This window comes from Heterodontus francisci, chromosome 42 (assembly GCF_036365525.1).
Source record: "Heterodontus francisci isolate sHetFra1 chromosome 42, sHetFra1.hap1, whole genome shotgun sequence".
NCBI classification, from domain to species: domain Eukaryota; kingdom Metazoa; phylum Chordata; class Chondrichthyes; order Heterodontiformes; family Heterodontidae; genus Heterodontus; species Heterodontus francisci.
The window spans coordinates 27,621,249-27,635,507 of record NC_090412.1 but is presented as its reverse complement, the minus strand read 5'-3'; the positions used below and the strand labels follow the sequence as shown (position 1 = coordinate 27,635,507).

The 14,259-nt window shown below is 49.7% G+C and overlaps 1 protein-coding gene across 2 annotated transcripts in view; it reads right to left on the bottom strand.

Moving 5' to 3' along the window:
• The window catches only part of pik3ap1 (phosphoinositide-3-kinase adaptor protein 1), a 140,670-nt gene that overhangs the window by 30,915 nt on the left and 95,496 nt on the right, over positions 1 to 14,259 (bottom strand). For both annotated transcript variants that reach the window (XM_068020248.1, XM_068020249.1), the window contains exons 8-10: positions 5,156 to 5,360; positions 4,471 to 4,572; positions 3,854 to 4,027 (exon numbers count right to left, since the gene is read on the bottom strand). In XM_068020248.1, coding sequence (XP_067876349.1) covers positions 3,854 to 4,027; positions 4,471 to 4,572; positions 5,156 to 5,360 — 481 coding nt within the window. The remainder of the gene's footprint in view (positions 1 to 3,853; positions 4,028 to 4,470; positions 4,573 to 5,155; positions 5,361 to 14,259) is intronic.

Here is a 14,259-nt window from a genome sequence, read left to right as displayed (position 1 = left end):
GTGTCCAGTTACACTCAGACCCGCACTGAGCACAGTGTCCAGTTCCACTCAGACCCACACTGAGCACAGTGTCCAGTTCCACTCAGACCTGCGCTGAGCACAGTGTCCAGTTCCACTCAGACCCACACTGAGCACAGTGTCCAGTTCCACTCAGACCCGCACTGAGCACAGTGTCCAGTTCCACTCAGACCCACATTGAGCACAGTGTCCAGTTCCACTCAGACCCACATTGAGCACAGTGTCCAGTTCCACTCAGACCCACATTGAGCACAGTGTCCAGTTCCACTCAGACCCACACTGAGCACAGTGTCCAGTTCCACTCAGACCCACACTGAGCACAGTGTCCAGTTCCACTCAGACCTGCGCTGAGCACAGTGTCCAGTTCCACTCAGACCCGCACTGAGCACAGTGTCCAGTTCCACTCAGACCCGCACTGAGCACAGTGTCCAGTTCCACTCAGACCTGCGCTGAGCACAGTGTCCAGTTCCACTCAGACCTGCGCTGAGCACAGTGTCCAGTTCCACTCAGACCTGCGCTGAGCACAGTGTCCAGTTCCACTCAGACCCGCACTGAGCACAGTGTCCAGTTCCACTCAGACCCGCACTGAGCACAGTGTCCAGTTCCACTCAGACCCGCACTGAGCACAGTGTCCAGTTCCACTCAGACCCACACTGAGCACAGTGTCCAGTTCCACTCAGACCCACACTGAGCACAGTGTCCAGTTCCACTCAGACCCACATTGAGCACAGTGTCCAGTTCCACTCAGACCCACACTGAGCACAGTGTCCAGTTCCACTCAGACCCACACTGAGCACAGTGTCCAGTTCCACTCAGACCCACACTGAGCACAGTGTCCAGTTCCACTCAGACCCACATTGAGCACAGTGTCCAGTTCCACTCAGACCCACACTGAGCACAGTGTCCAGTTCCACTCAGACCCACACTGAGCACAGTGTCCAGTTCCACTCAGACCCACATTGAGCACAGTGTCCAGTTCCACTCAGACCCACACTGAGCACAGTGTCCAGTTCCACTCAGACCCGCACTGAGCACAGTGTCCAGTTCCACTCAGACCCACACTGAGCACAGTGTCCAGTTCCACTCAGACCTGCGCTGAGCACAGTGTCCAGTTCCACTCAGACCCACACTGAGCACAGTGTCCAGTTCCACTCAGACCCACACTGAGCACAGTGTCCAGTTCCACTCAGACCCACATTGAGCACAGTGTCCAGTTCCACTCAGACCCACACTGAGCACAGTGTCCAGTTCCACTCAGACCCACATTGAGCACAGTGTCCAGTTCCACTCAGACCCACACTGAGCACAGTGTCCAGTTCCACTCAGACCCACATTGAGCACAGTGTCCAGTTCCACTCAGACCCACACTGAGCACAGTGTCCAGTTCCACTCAGACCCGCACTGAGCACAGTGTCCAGTTCCACTCAGACCCACACTGAGCACAGTGTCCAGTTCCACTCAGACCTGCGCTGAGCACAGTGTCCAGTTCCACTCAGACCCACACTGAGCACAGTGTCCAGTTCCACTCAGACCCACACTGAGCACAGTGTCCAGTTCCACTCAGACCCACACTGAGCACAGTGTCCAGTTCCACTCAGACCCACATTGAGCACAGTGTCCAGTTCCACTCAGACCCACACTGAGCACAGTGTCCAGTTCCACTCAGACCCACATTGAGCACAGTGTCCAGTTCCACTCAGACCCACACTGAGCACAGTGTCCAGTTCCACTCAGACCCGCACTGAGCACAGTGTCCAGTTCCACTCAGACCCACACTGAGCACAGTGTCCAGTTCCACTCAGACCTGCGCTGAGCACAGTGTCCAGTTCCACTCAGACCCACACTGAGCACAGTGTCCAGTTCCACTCAGACCCGCACTGAGCACAGTGTCCAGTTCCACTCAGACCCACACTGAGCACAGTGTCCAGTTCCACTCAGACCTGCGCTGAGCACAGTGTCCAGTTACACTCAGACCCGCACTGAGCACAGTGTCCAGTTCCACTCAGACCCACACTGAGCACAGTGTCCAGTTCCACTCAGACCTGCGCTGAGCACAGTGTCCAGTTCCACTCAGACCCACACTGAGCACAGTGTCCAGTTCCACTCAGACCCGCACTGAGCACAGTGTCCAGTTCCACTCAGACCCACACTGAGCACAGTGTCCAGTTCCACTCAGACCCACACTGAGCACAGTGTCCAGTTCCACTCAGACCCACATTGAGCACAGTGTCCAGTTCCACTCAGACCCACACTGAACACAGTGTCCAGTTCCACTCAGACCTGCGCTGAGCACAGTGTCCAGTTCCACTCAGACCCACACTGAGCACAGTGTCCAGTTCCACTCAGACCTGCGCTGAGCACAGTGTCCAGTTCCACTCAGACCCACACTGAGCACAGTGTCCAGTTCCACTCAGACCTGCGCTGAGCACAGTGTCCAGTTCCACTCAGACCCACACTGAGCACAGTGTCCAGTTCCACTCAGACCTGCGCTGAGCACAGTGTCCAGTTCCACTCAGACCCACACTGAGCACAGTGTCCAGTTCCACTCAGACCCACACTGATCACAGTGTCCAGTTCCACTCAGACCCACATTGAGCACAGTGTCCAGTTCCACTCAGACCCACACTGAGCACAGTGTCCAGTTCCACTCAGACCCACACTGAGCACAGTGTCCAGTTCCACTCAGACCCACATTGAGCACAGTGTCCAGTTCCACTCAGACCCACACTGAGCACAGTGTCCAGTTCCACTCAGACCCACACTGAGCACAGTGCCCAGTTCCACTCAGACCCACACTGAGCACAGTGTCCAGTTCCACTCAGACCCACACTGAGCACAGTGTCCAGTTACACTCAGACCCACATTGAGCACAGTGTCCAGTTCCACTCAGACCCACACTGAGCACAGTGTCCAGTTCCACTCAGACCCACACTGATCACAGTGTCCAGTTCCCCTCAGACCCGCACTGAGCACAGTGTCCAGTTCCACTCAGACCCACACTGATCACAGTGTCCAGTTACACTCAGACCCACATTGAGCACAGTGTCCAGTTCCACTCAGACCCACACTGAGCACAGTGTCCAGTTCCACTCAGACCCACACTGAACACAGTGTCCAGTTCCACTCAGACCCACACTGAGCACAGTGTCCAGTTCCACTCAGACCCACACTGATCACAGTGTCCAGTTCCACTCAGACCCACACTGAGCACAGTGTCCAGTTCCACTCAGACCCACACTGAGCACAGTGTCCAGTTCCACTCAGACCCACACTGAGCACAGTGTCCAGTTCCACTCAGACCCACATTGAGCACAGTGTCCAGTTCCACTCAGACCCACACTGAGCACAGTGTCCAGTTCTGGTCACTGAAACACAAGGCAGTTATTTACATGCTGGAGGCAGAGTAGTAAAGAGCCATAAGGTTGATACGCAGTGTCGGGTCTGTGTAATGGGGGAAGAAATGGAGAGAGTGGGCTTTTCAGTGTGAAATGATGTGCCCGAGATGTGATCCTATCGAGCTTTATAAGATTAGTAAGGCTGTCGAGAAAAAACAGAAGATCGCTTTGTATAAAACTGGAAATTTGGCAAGTGGACACAGGTTTGACCAATAAAGCTAACTTTATGACTGTTATCGGGAGATGCTCCTTAACACAAAATACCACCAACATTCGGAATGTCAGGATGGCAGAGGTGGAAATCTGGCCATCATTTAAAATACAATGTGATGCAGTCATTGGGTCATGTAGGGATAGATAAGTTAAGATGGGCCGAATGGTCCTCCTCATCTGTCCGTATCTCCCTTTATCCTTTACTTCAAAAACTGCTTCCTCCTCACCTTTAGAAATGTAGGGCTTCATGTCATCAACACTGGGAGCAACATGTGGTCTCGGGACAGGAACTGGAGGTCTGCACGCAATCTCTTGAGGATAGTCATCTTCTATCACAGTATCGTATACACCCTCTGTCACATCAGCAGGGGCATCACACTCCACAGATACGTCATTATTCCCTGCAACAACGATTGTTCAAACACAAGTTAGATAGTGCTTAAGAAACTGGTTCCAATATCGCTGAGGGTTCAATGGGAAATTGTAGCACGTGGTGTGGTTCTGAGACTTGGGAGACCAGGACGATCCCAGGTGCGGTCCTTAGGATGAACCCACCTCAGCCAGAGTCCAAGCTGGGGTAAGGAGGAGAGAAAGCAGCCAGAGCTTCCAATCCTCCTCCCTATCGATAGACATGCACAGATGATGGATGAGGGCTGCCCTGAACTGTGATACCTCCCAAGGTGGAATTGCCAGTTCATTCATTGTCTGGGCTCAAGGGAGATGAACTAGCCAGTTGGGTGATAGCTACGATTGTCAAGTCAAACTGTACCCAGTACGAGCACATATCTTCAGGGCAATGAAGGAGAGAAGGGAGAGAACCAAGGCAAAAAAAACCAAGACCCACCTTGAAGAAACTTCCTCAGTATGCAGTCTGTCGTTGTGCAATGATCGTCTGGAGCACCTGCAGCTGTGTGGGCCATTCCTGTTATCTTAGACATTGACTCATCTGCAAGGAAAGTTTATTGAAATATTATCCTCCAAAATCAAATAAAAACAGGCATAACATGATTTACAAATTATTGTCTAATATGTCTGCTTATACCTTCAATGGAGATTTTCCTTAGAAAGCACAGATAGTTAAACAAGTTACTCAAGGTCGTTTGACGTGCATGTTATGCTGCATCTCTGGTGCTGGAGTACTGCCAGTGAATTGGCCCATTGTTCCCAATGTGAAGATACTGGCAAAGGAAGCGAGATCTTTCTATAAATCCCTGAGGCAGCCACCAGTATGCCAGACGGAGATTGCCATCTCATACATGGGGCCCAATTCCATTCTGTTCCCTCCTCAAGGGCTTTATTGACGGTCCCAAGCAAGCTGGATTAACTGCCGTGTTCCAGTTGGAGTGGGATATCATCTTTTTGATGTGCATTACAACAAATTAATATTCACAAACTAGATTATTTGTGTCCCATTCCCAAATCCTGGCTGTTTATTTGTGTCCCATTCCCAAATCCTGGCTGTTTATTTGTTTCCCATTCCAGAAACCCAACACAGTTCAGTAATTAATCAGAATTTTACTCCGACTCACAGGTGCTTTCCATTATCCCTTTTGGAGGTAGCATTTCAATCATCGACTCGTAGATGTCCTCATCACAGCCAGGGTTCAAGCTGCATTTCATCAAGATATCTTTGGTCACTGTTGCCATGGACTCGTACAAGTCTTCATCTTCTTCTCCTTCAATGCTACCACATAGCTCCTCTTTGAGGTGAGTCTTTAACATGTCTGCTGTCTCCTGTGAACAGCAATTCAAACTATTAGGTTGGATCAACAAACAAAAGGGCCTCTCAGAAACAACACTGTCCGCGGGTCCAACCAGAGACAACGAGCTGAATTTTCCCCACCCCATGGAGATGAGGTTGGAGGAGGCGGGATGGGGGGGGCGGAAAAATTGGGATGATCTCCCTCGGGATCGTTCCCTGAAGCATTCTCCCCTCTGTTCCCCTCTCTGGGGGACTTTCCCAGGGGTGGTTGGGACCAGGGTCAGCTACCTCCTCCAAGGAGACAGGCAGCCAATAAGGACAATTAAGGCCCCACTGAGGGGCCATTTTGCGACAGTGCTGGTATTTTCCAGCTGCCTGAGCAGCCTCCCTGGAGTTTGAGGAGGCCACCACTCAATTGAGGCAGCCTCCCAGCGGCAGGCCTGGCAGCCATCGATGCCTCCTTTAAATAACCTCGTCCAGGAGCCGCAGGTATCATCAAGCCACAGCAGCGGTCGCAGGCCTTCCTGTGGAGGGGATGGTCCTCCACAGGGATGGTCTGGCAGCTGTGGCCACACTGACTTCAGGCAATTTTAGGAGTCTTCAGTGGGCGCCACCATCCTGAGGCGCCCTCGCAGTCCCCCACCCACATCCTCAGCGCCCATCTCTCCCGGTTGGGGCTCTTGGCTGCCAACAGCCTCGGGCACTCCGTTGGCCCTCCCGCTTGCACAACTCTCCTGCCGTCCCGAATTGGACTGGGTTCTCGGAGGCGGCCTGTTAATTGGCCGCCTCCGGGAAGATTGTGCAGGCGGCAGTACTCAGACACCATCGAGGTCAGGACCCACATATAGTCCCAATGTCAGAAGCACACTGGAAAATTCAGTGTGACAAATCTTAATAATCTTCTGTACAGATACCCACATATCTATCCATATTTCCATGTGGATATTAAAATACATACATACTTATATATGTAGTGCCAGCTGCAACACAGTGCAAACACTCTCACTTCTGAGTTAGGAGGTTGTGGGTTCAAATCCCACTCCTGAGATTTAAGCACAGAATCTAGGCTAACACTCCAGTGCAGTACTGAGGGAGTGCTGAGGGAGTGCTGCACTGTCAGAGGGGCAGTACTGAGGGAGTGCTGAGGGAGTGCTGCAATGTTAAAGGGGCAGTACTGTAGGAGGGCAGTACTGAGTGAGTGCTGCACTGTCAGAGGGGCAGTACTGAGGGAGTGCTGCAATGTCAGGGGCAGTACTGAGGGAGTGCTGCACTGTTGAAGGGGCAGTGCTTGGAATATCATAGTATGATCAAACAGAGTCAGCATGGTTTTACGAAAGGGAAATCATGTTTGAAAAATTTATTAGAGTTTTTTGAGGATGTAACCAGTAGGGTAGATAAAGGGGAGCTAGTATATGTAGTATATTTGGATTTCCAAAAGGCATGCAATTTGGTGTCACACAAAAGGTTAATATGCACAATAGGGCTCATGGAGTTGGGGGTAATATATTGGCATGGATAGAGGATTGGTTAAAAGATAGGAAACAGAGTAGAGATAATGGGGTATTTTCAAGTTGGCAGGCTGAAACAAGTAATGTATCGCAATGAGCAGTGCTGGAGCCTTGGTTATTTACAATCAATATTCAAGAATTAGATGAAGAGACTGAGAGTAATGTATGCAAGTTTGCTGATGATACAAAACTAGATGGGAATGTAAGCTGTGAGGAGGACACAAAGAGGTTGCAAAGAAATATAGACAGGTTAAGTGAATGGGCAACAAGGTGGCAGATGCAGTATAATGTGGGGAAGTTTTTTTATTCTTTCACAGGATATGGCATCACTGGCAAGGCCAGCATTTGTTGTCCATCCCTAATTGCCCTTGACAACTGAGTGGCGTGCTAGGCCATTTCAGAGGGCAGTTAAGAGTCAACCACATTGCTGTGGGTCTGGAATCACATGTAGGCCAGACCAGGTAAGGATGGCAGATTTCCTTCCCTAAAGGGCAATAGTGAATCAGATGGGTTTTTACTACAATTGATGATAGGTTCAGGGCACCATTACTGAGACTGGACTAGGTTTCAATTCCAAACTTTTAAAAAATTAATTTGCTGCTGTGGTGGGAATTGATCCCATGTCCCCACGGAAGTAGCCTGGGCCTCTGGATTGCTAGTTCAGTAACGTTACCACTACACCACCATCTCAAACTGATTCTACATCTTCCGAGCCAAGATCATTTCTCACTACTATACTGATTTCATCCTTTACGATCAGAGCTACCCCAACTCCTTTTCCTTTCTTCCTATCCTTCTGAAATGTCAAGTACCCTTGAATATACAGTTCCCAGCCTTGGTCACCTTGCAACCACGTCTCTGCAATGGCTATCATATCATAACCATTCATTTCTATTTATGGTATCTTGTTATGAGTGCTGCGTGCATTTAAATAAAGAGCCTTCAATTCTGCCGTGTTACCATTTTTCCCACCCTGATCCTATTTGCTGGTGCACTCTTATGTTTGTACGCTCTGTCCTTTCCTGTCACGCTCCAGTAATCATTACCCATATTGCTACTGTTCACTATTGTCTTGCCATTTCTCATTAACTTTCAAAATTTTCCCTCACCTGATCCCTTCTACCCCACCATTTAGTTTAAATCTCTCTCTTCAGTCCTAGTTATACAATTTGCCAGGACACTGGTCCCAGCACGGTTCAGGTGAAGACCATCCCAAGAGCACAGCTGCCTCTTTCCCCAGTACTGGTGCCAGTGCCCCATGAATCGAAACCCATTTCTCCCACACCAATCTTTGAGCCACGCCTTCAACTCTCTGAACTTATTCACCCTATGCCAATTTGCTCGTGACTCAGATAGTAATCCAGAGATTATTACCTTTGTGCTTCTTTTTAATTTAGTCCCCAGCTGCTCATACTCCCTCAGTAGAACCTCTTGCTTAGTCCTACCTATGTCCTTGGTACCCACATGGCCCACGACAACTGGATCCTTCCCTTCCCACTCCAAGTTCCTCTCCAGCCCCGAGGAGATGTCCTTAACCCTGGCACTGGGCAGGCAATACAGCCTTTGAGACTCATGCCCTCAGCTGCAGAGAACAGTGTCTATCCCCCTAACTATACTGTCCCTTACTATTACTACATTCCGTTTTACTCCCCCAACTTGAATGGCCCCCTGTACCATGGTGCTGTAGTCAGTTTGCTCATCCTCCCTGCAATCCCTCCTCTCGCCCATGCAGTTGCAAGAACCTCAAACCTGTTGGACAAGTGCACTGTGGGTGTACCTACACCACATGGACTGCAACAGTTCAAGAAAGCAGCTCACCATCACCTTCTCAAGGGTAATTAGGGATGGGCAATAAATGCTGGCCTTGCCCATGATGCTCACATCCCAAGAATGAATTAAAAAAATTATGAGGGCAGGTTGCAAAGACTAGGCTTGTATTCCTTCCAGTATAGAAGGTTAAGGGGGTGATCTAAGTGAGGTGTTTAAGATGATTAAAGGATTTGATAGGGTAGATAGCGAGAAACTATTTCCTCTGATGGGGAATAACCTTCAAATTCGAGCTACGTCTTTAAGGAATCCCTTCTTCATACAAAGGGTATCAAATAAAGAGACCGTTCCACTTGCTTGGGGGTTGGGTTTTATAGCGAGGACTGAGATTTATAAAGTTTGCGATTAAATTCATTCGTAGCTTGACTTTTTGACCAAATATTTCTGCAACTGTACTTAGTGTTTCTAAAAAGTTTAAACTCGGAACTTTCATTCATAACTTGAATCCTTTCACTATTTCCCTCCTGTACATCAAACTTTTGTCTGCATTTTCCCTCTGACACACAGAAATAAAAAGACAGAGCTCCCCAAATCCTCAGTTAGAGCATAAAGATCAGTTGTCAATGTGAAGGTGTGAAGTTCTGATGAAAGGGTCACTGATTTGAAACGTTAATTCTGTTTCTCTCTCCGCAGATGCTGCCAGACTTGCTGAGTATTTCCAGCACGGTTTGGTTTCATTTCAGATTTCCAGCATCTGCAGTATTTTGCTTTTACTATTATGAAGGTGTGAGTGTCCCAGATTAACACATCACACTGACCACAGTATTGACCAGAAGTGGAAACCTTGATAGGTTTATCCCAGGTACAGGTCTTTGTGATTGGTGTGGGGGGAGATGGGGTGTAAGGAGGGGGCACAGAGAAACTGCTGTCCTTTCCTGCAAGACAAGGAAGGGTTTTGATCAGTATCCAGTAGCTCCCGCTGAATGGGTCACGTGTGCACACAGCAGGTCTAGGCTAACTCACCTGTAAAGATTGTAAAGACTCTTGTGATCAATCTCCTGATACTATCACCCTATGTAACGAAATAACTTGCATTTCTATCGTGCATTTCGTGACCTCAGGATATCCTGAAGCACTTAACAGCCGTTGAAGTACATCTGAAGTGTTGGCAATGTTGTAATGTAGGAAACACAGCATCCAACTTGCACGCAGCAGGTTCCCATAACAATGTGAAAATGACCAGATCATCAGTTTTAGTGATCTAGGCCGACAGATAAATATTGTCCAGAACAGTGGGGAGAACACCCTCGCTGTTCTTCAAAATAGTGTCATGGGAACTCTTCATGGGTTCAGCTGAGAGGGCGGTCAGGGTCTTGATTTAAAGTCTCACCCAAAAGTTGGTACCTCTGACAATGCGCACTCTCTCAGTGCTGCATGGAGTATCTGCTGGGATTTTGTGCTCAAGTGTCTGGTAGATGACTTGAAGCCACAACCTTCTGATTCAACAGCATGAGTGTTACCACAACTGAGCCACAGTTAACATGTATGTGGGCAGATAGAGCTTTCAGTGCAGAGATAAATCAATACATTGTGCTTGATCAACAGTGTAAAGTTGAGGATGAGGAACCTTACCCTAGCGTGTGTGATATGTAGAAGCTGGTGAATGTATTAAACAGTGTCCATGTGTTAGTTAAACCAGGCATTTGATTTGATGCGAACACTAATCGATAGATCATTGAACCTGAAGGTGGGACTATCAGAAGAAGCATGAATCCATTCAGATCAAATTTTCTTGGTTCTACTCAGAATTCACTGCATTGCAGGCAAGACCAATGGAACATTCAAACCTCTGTCAGAGACTGAGAGAGAGGTGCAGGATAGCCTTAGTTTCAGATACATACCAAGCAATGTTCACTGCAGACAAGGGCATTTTTCTGCATTGCGGCCCGTTGCCCATGGTGACAGGATGTCACCATTGAGTGTTCAGAACATTCGCTATTTATTAAAACCCATGACACCTAAGATTCCCAACCCTTCTGGAATGACTGGGAGTTTCCTGGAATCGGGGTTATCTTTCATGAACTGTGCCTCCAGCAGTCCGGAAGAATTGCCCGCCGCAGTGCACTCCATAACCCACCAACTCCATGACGTCACCAGCTGCCGTTAAAGCCTCGGGTTGACCACCACGGCAGAGAGCTGCAACCCTGTGGAGCGCAATTGGCAGGGGGCCGAGAGACAGGAGTCTCAGGAATCAGCCTTCGGGGAGTCTTTGTACTTGTTACAGCTCTGATGTTGGAGGACAGTAAACCAGGGTGGGGGGGGGGGCGGGGGGCTTGAGAGGGCGGAAAGGGAAGGAGGCTGGAATATCAAAGGGGTACTTGGGATTGCTGGATTGGGAGAGGGAGACTGGGGAATGGGGGATTGGGAGAGGGAGACTAAGGATTGGGAGAGGGAGACTGGAAAAATGGGGGATTGGGAGAGGGAGACTGGGGAATGTGGGATTGGGAGAGGGAGATTGGGAATGGCGATTGTGGGAAGAGGGAGATTGGGGAGTGGGGGAATTGAAGAGGGAGACTGGGAATGGCAGTTGGGAGGAAAAGGGAGACTGGGAATGGGAGGTTGGGGAGGGGAAGATGGGGGAATTACTCAGAATATACAGCTCAGAAACAGGCCATTCAGCCCAATGCTGGTGTTTATGCTCCACATGAACCTCTTCCCATTCCATCTGACTCACCGCAGTCTTTCAGCATCACAATTTCATGTACTCATCTAGTTTCCTTTTGAAAGCACCTAAGCTATATCTGTGAATCATTTCCTGTGGAGTTCCCATTCTAACATTTAAGGAGTATTCAGATGAGCACTTGAAATGCCTTAGCATACAAGGCAATAGGCCAAATGCTGGAAAATGGGATTAGAATCGATAGGCTTGATCACGTTGGGCCGAAGGGCCTGTTTCTGTGCTGTATAACTCTATGACTCTAACCACATCTCCCTAATGCAGTCCTGCTGCTGGGACATTTTACCAGTGGTGGGAATGGCAGCTGTTTGGCCTGCCGACCGGAGGCCCAATTGAAGGCCATTTTCCTGGGCTGGCAGCGGAGCAGCCCCCTGCCTCATGGGGAGGTCACCAGCTTCATGGAGGCAGCCTCCCAGTGACTTCCCAGGGACGAGGTGGGGGGGGCCCCCATTGCATCCGGAGGCTCCATGAGCCAAGCAGGAGGCCCCTGGCAGCAAAGGCGGCCTCTGCAGCCCCAACGCCGCTGTTGGAGGGGCCACCCCTCCCATCACCAGGGCCTGCCTGCCTGATCTCGGCAGAGAAAAAAATGTTCTAAGTCCCCTGTGAGGACACTTCAAAATGGAGGCACCTTCTGATTTTCCCTGCAGCCTCAGCAGTGGTCAATTAAGAGGCTGCTGCAGGGTAGATTGTTGTTGTGGTCCCGCTGCCCGCCCACGTGGGCTCGGGCCCTGCATCTGGTCCCAATGTCGGGACTTAACCCCGCTGGGAAAATCCCGGCCATTCTTTCCACATCTATCCTGTCCAACCCATTCATAATTTTAAAGACCACGATCAAGTTCCTTCCATGTCTTTTCTTTCCAAAGATAAAAGGCCTAACCTGCTCAATCTTTCCTGATGTCTATAATCTCTCAGTTCTGCTGCCATCCTTGTAAAACTTTTTTTGCACTTTCTCCCTCGATTTGCTTTTTATAATATAGGGACCCGAATGCAAGCTCTGGGGGGGGGGGAAGAGAGAGAGTGTGTGGAATGGGGGCTCTGGGGAGAGGGAGAGACTGGGGAATGGGGGCTCTGGGAGAGGGAGAGACTGGGGAATGGGGGCTCTGGGAGAGGGAGAGACTGGGGAATGGGGGCTCTGGGAGAGGGAGAGACTGGGGAATGGGGGCTCTGGGAGAGGGAGAGACTGGGGAATGGGGGCTCTGGGAGAGGGAGAGACTGGGGAATGGGGGCTCTGGGAGAGGGAGAGACTGGGGAATGGGGGCTCTGGGAGAGGGAGAGACTGGGGAATGGGGGCTCTGGGAGAGGGAGAGACTGGGGAATGGGGGCTCTGGGGAGAGAGATGGAGATAGGAATTACACAGAATGCACAGCTCAGAAACAGGCCATTCAGCCCAATGCTGGTGTTTATGCCCCACATGAACCTCTTCCCATTCCATCTGACCCACCTCAGCCTTTCAGCATCACTATTTCATGTACTCGTCTAGTTTCCTTTTGAAAGCACCTAAGCTATATCTGTGAATCATTTCCTGTGGAGTTTCCACTCTAACCACGCTGTGCGTCAAGACATTTCTCCTAATTTCCCAATTGGATTTATTAGTAACTATCATGTATTTATGGTCCCTAGTTTTGGATTCTGCTACAAATCATAGAATGATTACAGCATAGAAGAGGCCATTCGGCCCGTTGTATCCACGCCACCCAGCTAGTCCCACTCCCTGAGCTTTCCCCATAGCATTGCAAATTTGTTCTCTTCAGATTACTATCCAATTCCCTTTTCAAAGCCATGATTGAACCTGCCTCCACCACACTCTCAGGCAGTGCATTCCAGATCCTAACCACTTCCTGTGTAAAAAAGTGTTTCCTCTTGTCGTCTCTGTTTTTTTTGCTAATCACCTTAAATCAGTGATTCCACCACTGAATCACCAAAGCCCTATGACCTTTTTATAGTCTGCAGAGCAGAACTGTGCTCTGTACTCCAAGTGCAGCCTGACCAGGGTCCTATACAAGTTTAACATAACTTCACTCCTTTTGAATTCTATATCTATTATACAGCCTATCATGAGGTACCTATTGAAAGACTTCTGAAGATGGGGAACATGGGAACGAAGGGAACTTGTGGTTGGGGCTCAAGGGCGGGGGTGCAGAGAATGGGGTGGGAGTAGGCATGGGGTCCAACAATTCCCACAGAGCCGGAAGCAGCAGCAAGGTGGTGAGTGTGGACGGCATTGGGAGAGGAGCAGCCGGTAAAGGGGTGAGTGTGAGTGGCACTGGGTGAGGAGCAGCTGGTAAAGGGGTGAGTGTGAGTGGCACTGGGTGAGGAGCAGCTGGTAAAGGGGTGAGTGTGAGTGGCACTGGGAGAGGAGCAGCCGGTAAAGGGGTGAGTGTGAGCTGCGGACTTTACTGTGGGTGAGCAGTGAAAGATTGTTTTGTGAATGTTGTTGGGTGAATGGGGAACAAGGAGATGCAGATTGAGGTTTCTCACTGAGGAATCAAGGGGGAAAGGTTCTTGAGCTGAGGACTATTGGACCATGGGGTTCTGCACCACGTGTGGCTATTGAGGTAGAGTCTAAAATTTCATTTAAAAGTGAATGGATATATAACTGAAAAGCTCTTGAGGCAGTGGAGGTAATGGGGTTCCAGGAGACAGCACCAGCACCGGGGGCCGAATGGCCTCCACCTTGTGCTGTAATTTCTATCCCTCTATGAAAACTTTCCTTTATTGAGTCTGAGCCCAGTGGGTGGTTTAGAAATGTTGGTGCTGAGTTTAGCACCATGTGCCCTGTGAGAAGTTCCTGAAACACTGAATGCTCTGTCCTCCGTACAATCTCCCGGGTTAGTTCAGGTTGGTCTGGGCTGCACGGTTTTAACAGGGAACGTCTAAGTACACATCAGCTCTGACTGAGGTCCCAGTTCAGAGTCATCA